The sequence below is a fragment of the Oncorhynchus kisutch genome, unplaced genomic scaffold, assembly GCF_002021735.2.
Source record: "Oncorhynchus kisutch isolate 150728-3 unplaced genomic scaffold, Okis_V2 scaffold1418, whole genome shotgun sequence".
NCBI lineage: Eukaryota > Metazoa > Chordata > Actinopteri > Salmoniformes > Salmonidae > Oncorhynchus > Oncorhynchus kisutch.
In genome coordinates, this window is record NW_022263363.1 from 55,506 (window position 1) to 61,381 (window position 5,876).

General features: G+C 44.8%; 1 protein-coding gene across 1 annotated transcript; it reads left to right on the forward strand.

Annotated features, from left to right (window-relative positions):
- The first annotated feature begins 452 nt into the window (after positions 1 to 452).
- On the forward strand, positions 453 to 4,384 carry LOC116366236 (anoctamin-2-like). Its single transcript, XM_031818469.1, has 2 exons — positions 453 to 580; positions 2,179 to 4,384. The coding sequence occupies exon 2, from the start codon at positions 2,188 to 2,190 to the stop codon at positions 2,536 to 2,538; it is 351 nt and encodes a 116-aa protein (XP_031674329.1). The 5' UTR covers positions 453 to 580; positions 2,179 to 2,187; the 3' UTR covers positions 2,539 to 4,384.
- The last annotated feature ends 1,492 nt before the right edge of the window (positions 4,385 to 5,876 follow it).

The following is a 5,876-nucleotide window of genomic DNA, read 5'->3' on the forward strand; positions in this document are numbered from 1 at the left end:
CAGAGGGGTTAAATGACTTCTGCACCTCTCTGATTCAGAGGGGTTAAATGACTCCTGCAGCTCTCTGATTCAGAGGGGTTAAATGACTCCTGCAGCTCTCTGATTCAGAGGGGTAGACCATTCAAAACCAAATTTGGGTATAGATTACTACATTGGGAGAAACATGCCTGTCTACTGTGTGTGTCTGTCTGGCTAGTCATGTGTTATATCTAGTAACTGGTATAGAGAGTAGAGGGATGTGTCTGTCTGGTTAGTCATGTGTTATATCTAGTAACTGGTATAGAGGGATGTGTCTGTCTGGTTAGTCATGTGTTATATCTAGTAACTGGTATAGAGGGATGTGTCTGTCTGGTTAGTCATGTGTTATATCTAGTAACTGGTATAGAGAGTAGAGGGGGTGTGCGTCTGCTGTCTGCCTTAGAGGGATCACTAACATTTCCAAGACCGCTAGTAACCCCCCTCCCAACCCCCCAGGTATAAGGACTACAGAGAGCCTCCATGGTCAGCTGAAGCCTACCAGTTCTCTAAAACCTACTGGGCCGTCCTTGCTGCCAGACTGGCCTTCGTCATCCTGTTCCAGGTATAGTACCACAAATAGCAGGGACACCTATGAACATTTAAACATTACTTTAGTCAGGAGATATTCTATATGTACAGTACCAGTTTGGACACCTACTAGCCACCCTTTGCCTTGATGACAGCTTTGCAAACTCTTGGCGTTCTCTCAACCAACTTCACCTGGAATGCTTTTCCAACATTCTCGAAGGAGTTCCCACTTTTGCTGAGCACTTATTGGCTACTTTTGCTTCACTCTGCAGTCCATCTCATCTCATACCAAACCATCTCAATTGGGTTGAAGTCAGGTGATTGTGGAGGCCAGGTCATCTGATGCAGCACCATCACTCTCCTTCTTGGTCAAATAGCCCTTACACAGCCTGGAGGTGTGTTGGGTCATTGTCCTGTTGAAAAACAAATGATAGTCCCACTGAACACAAACCAGATGGGATTGAGCATCGTTGCAGAATGCTGTGGTAGCCATGTTTGTTAAGTGTGCCTTGAATTCTAAGTCAATCACTGACCGTATCACCAGCAAATCACCATCACACCACCTCCTCTTTGCTTCACGGAGGGAACCACACATGCGGAGATCATTAGTTCACCTACTCTGCGTCTCCCAAAGACACGGCGGTTGGAACCAAAAATCTCAAATTTGGACTCATCACACCAAAGGACAGATTTCAACCAGTCTAATGTCTATTGCTCATGTGTTTTGGCCCAATCAAGTCTCTTCTTCTCATTGGTGTCCTTTAGTAGTGTTGTTTTGCAGCCATGAGGGCCTGATTCATTCTCCTCTGAACGAATGATACACAACTGATTGTCTCAAACGCATTAAGGAAAGAAGTTCCACAGATTAACTTTTAACAACACCTGTTAATTGAAATGCATTCCAGGTGACTACCTCATGAAGCTGGTTGAGAAAATGCCAGAGTGTGCAAAGCTGTCATCAAGGGCAAGTGTGGCTACTTCGAAGAATCTGAAATACTTTTTGGTTACTACATGATTCCATATGTGTTATTTCATAGTTTTGATGTCTTCACTATTATTCTACAATGTAGAAAATTGTAAAAAAAAAGATTTAGAAAAAAAACTTGAATGAGTATCAAACTGACTCTGGAACAGTTACCTGGTACTGTATGTAATATCAAACTGACTCTGGAACAGTTACCTGGTACTGTATGTAATATCAAACTGACTCTGGAACAGTTCCTGGTACTGTATGTAATATCAAACTGACTCTGGAACAGTTACCTGGTACTGTATGTAATATCAAACTGACTCTGGAACAGTTTGGTTGGACCACTTGTGGTTGCAGTGTGGTTGGACCACTTGTGGTTGCAGTGTGGTTGGACCACTTGTGGTTGTAGTGTGGTTGGACCACTTGTGGTTGTAGTGTGGTTGGACCACTTGTGGTTGTAGTGTGGTTGGACCACTTGTGGTTGTAGTGTGGTTGGACCACTTGTGGTTGTAGTGTGGTTGTATTTTAGTCACAGTGGAGCATTTATCAGATGATTCAGTACATCACCAACCAGTTTAACAAACTCCTGTCTTCTGTTGTCGCTTTGTGCTCCATCCTTCCTTCAATCTCCACCCTGACGTCCATGACACTGTCTCCATCAGAACCTGGTGATGTTCCTGAGCCTGCTGGTTGCCTGGGTGATCCCAGACGTACCGAAGAACATCAGTGAGCAGCTGAAGAGAGAGAAGACTCTGCTGGTGGACGTGTTCCTCCGGGAGGAGAAGGAGAAGTTCCACCTCCTCCAGAGCCTCTTCTCCTCCAAGGACCAGCCCAGCCAGGGTCACCCCGACACGGCCCACTTCCGTACTCTACCCCTAGGCCTCTCTCAGGGCCTAGGCCAGCCCCCGGGCGGAGAGGGAGGGGAATCCCGGGTGAGATGCAGGGCTGCCAGTTTCAGCCAGTTCACCAGACAGATGTCCATGTCTCCTAGCAACGACGCAGCCCGACACACAGCGGTCTGACACGCTACTGTAGTGGTTGGATACAAACATTCTTTATCCCCACAGGAGAGGTTCAGACACTAGTGTGGTAGCTACATGGAGTCTGAATGCTGTGATCTCTCACCCATGTAGACTTGGTGTTCTCTTTCTGAAGCAGTGTGATGATGGAACATACTGATCATGGACTTGTTCTTCTGGCCGGATAATCTACATATTCTTGACCATTGTATGTTAATCTGCATGATGAGAAGTGACTGTATAGTTCCCTTAAGGAAAAACACCTTCAGCCTGACGGTCTTCTCTGAGAGAGCTTCCATGTCTGGAACACACATGGAGCTGCTGTTTACGGTACCTTCACCAATAACCTAAAGACATGGCTAACGGACAGTCCGGTGTGTCAACACCATCCCCCAGCTGTGTAGACCTGCTTTCCATGCTGTCTGCTATACAGTCTTGGCTCTTTTTCTGTCATGCTGTTTGGTTTCTATTTGTGTTGTTGCTTTCTGTCTGTCTGTGTTACTGATCATATGTTGCTCTGTCTGTCTGTCTGTGTTAAGTGTTACTGGTCATATGTTGCTCTGTCTGTCTGTCTGTCTGTCTCTGTCTGTCTGTCTGTGTTAAGTGTTACTGGTCATATGTTGCTCTGTCTGTCTGTCTGTCTGTGTTACTGGTCATATGTTGCTCTGTCTGTCTGTCTGTCTGTGTTAAGTGTTACTGGTCATATGTTGCTCTGTCTGTCTGTGTCTGTCTGTCTGTGTCTCTGTGTGTTACTGGTCATATGTTGGTCTGTCTGTCTGTCTGTGTCTCTGTCTGTCTGTGTGTTACAGGTCATATGTTGCTCTGTCTGTGTTACTGGTCATATGTTGCTCTGTCTGTCTGTCTCTCTCTGTCTATCTGCGTGTTACTGGTTATGTTGCTCTGTCTGTCTGTGTCTCTGTCTGTATGTGTGTTACTGGTCATATGTTGGTCTGTCTGTGTTACTGGTCATATGTTGCTCTGTCTGTCTGTCTCTGTCTGTCTGTTACTGGTTATATGTTGCTCTGTCTGTGTTACTGGTTATATGTTGCTCTGTCTGTGTTACTGGTTATGTTGCTCTGTCTGTGTTACTGGTCATATGTTGCTCTGTCTGTGTTACTGGTCATATGTTGCTCTGTCTGTGTTACTGGTTATATGTTGCTCTGTCTGTCTGCGTGTTACTGGTCATATGTTGCTCTGTCTGTCTGCGTGTTACTGGTCATATGTTGCTCTGTCTGTGTTACTGGTTATGTTGCTCTGTCTGTGTTACTGGTTATATGTTGTTCTGTCTGTGCTTATTGTCTGTCTATATTGTTATTGGATTTGTTTTTAATAACCTTCCCAGGGACTCGGGTCGAAAATTAGCTGGGTAATGTACATGTTGAGGTTCAGAATATATAACTGGGTAATGTACATGTTGAGGTCCAGAGTATATAATTGGGTAATGTACATGTTGAGGTTCAGAGTGTATAACTGGGTAATGTACATGTTGAGGTCCAGAGTGTATAACTTGGTAATGTACATGTTGAGGTCCAGCATGTATAACTGGGTAATGTATAGAATATCAAGGTCCAGAGTGTATAACTGGGTAATGTACATGTTGAGGTCCAGAGTGTATAACTGGGTAATGTACATGTTGAGGTGTTAGCATCTTTCACATTTCACAGGTGTTAGCATCTTTCACATTTCACAAGAGGGGACATTTGGTCCATATTCTTGCCTGTAACTTGGAAAGAGAGGGTGGAGCTCTTCGTTCTTCGTCTCTTCTCTTAAAGCCCATGCAGTTGTTGAAAGTGTATTTTTAAATCATCATCATTGTACTGCTAATAAATCACTGTTTATTTCATGAAAATAATATTTTGGTAATTTATTTCCCTGAGCCTCATTTTGCCATTGAAATGCTCAGTCTGATCATGTGGCCGTGTTGATATAAATGTAATATACAGAGCCCTGATTGGCAGATAGGATGGTCCAGACTTGGGTTTCCCAAACTCAGTGCTGGGGCCCCTTGGGTGGACCTTTTGGTTTGTCCCCCAGCACTACTCCGCTGATTCAGATAATCACAGCTTGATGATGAGTTGGTTATTTGAATCAGCTTTGTAGTTCAAAAAACACCGTGTGCACCTAGGGGGGGGCCCCAGGACTGAGTTTGACTTCTACCCGCTTACCCCTTCAAAGTAGGTGGAGACATATCAGAGGAGATTGGTGGCACTTTAATTGGGGAGAACAGGCTCGTATTAACGACTGGTATGGATAATGGCACCTTAATTAGGGAGGACAGGCTCTTGTTCATGACTGGTATGGATAACTGGTAGGGATAATGGCACCTTAATTAGGGAGGACAGGCTCTTGTTCATGACTGGTATGGATAATGGCACCTTAATTGGGGAGGACAGGCTCGTGTTCATGACTGGTATTGTATCAAACACGTTTCCATGTGTTTGATGCCATTACATTCACTCTGACCATTATTATGAGCCATCCTCCCCTCAGCAGCCTCCTGTGATGTATATTCAAATAAAATATGACTGGTCGTTTGTCAGAATAACCAGATCAGATTGTGATGTCATGACCGGGGCCATGAAATTACAGGCATTTATTTCAGAAAGCTCTTTCCCAAAAAAAAGGTATTATCATTGAGTGTTGTATGTCTTAACAACACTGGGAACAATTTGGACGGCACTGCTTCTTTAACCCTCTACTGCAGTGGTTCTGTAACCTTCTACTGCAGTGGTTCTGAAACCTACTGCAGTGGTCTGTAACCATCTACTGCAGTGGTTCTGTAACCATCTACTGCAGTGGTTCTGAAAACCTACTGCAGTGGTTCTGTAACCCTCTACTGCAGTGGTTCTGTACCCTCTACTGCAGTGGTTCTGTAACCTTCTACTGCAGTGGTTCTGTAACCTTCTACTGCAGTGGTTTCTGGTAACCTTCTACTGCAGTGGTTCTGAAACCTACCTGCAGTGGTTCTGTAACTTCTACGGCAGGGTGCTGTAACCTTTACTGCAGTGGTCTGTACCCTTCTACTGCAGTGGTTCTGAACCTCTACCTGCAGTGGTTCTGTAACTTCTACTGCAGTGGTTCTGTACCCTTCTACTGCAGTGGTTCTGTAACCCTCTACCGCAGCGGGTTCTGTAACCTTCTACTGCAGGGGTTCTGTAAACCTTCTACTGCAGTGGTTTCTGTAACTTCTACTGCAGTGGTTCAGATAACCTTCTACTGCAGGGTTCTGTAACCTTCTACTGCAGTGGTTCTGTAACCTTCTACTGCAGTGGTTCTGTAACCTCCTACTGCAGTGGTTCTGTAACCTTCTACTGCAGTGGTTCTGTAACCTTCTATGCAGA

Excerpts from the sequence above, each read along its gene's own strand:
- LOC116366236 (XM_031818469.1), top strand. The coding sequence starts at position 2,188 with ATGTTCCTGAGCCTGCTGGTTGCCTGGGTGATCCCAGACGTACCGAAG.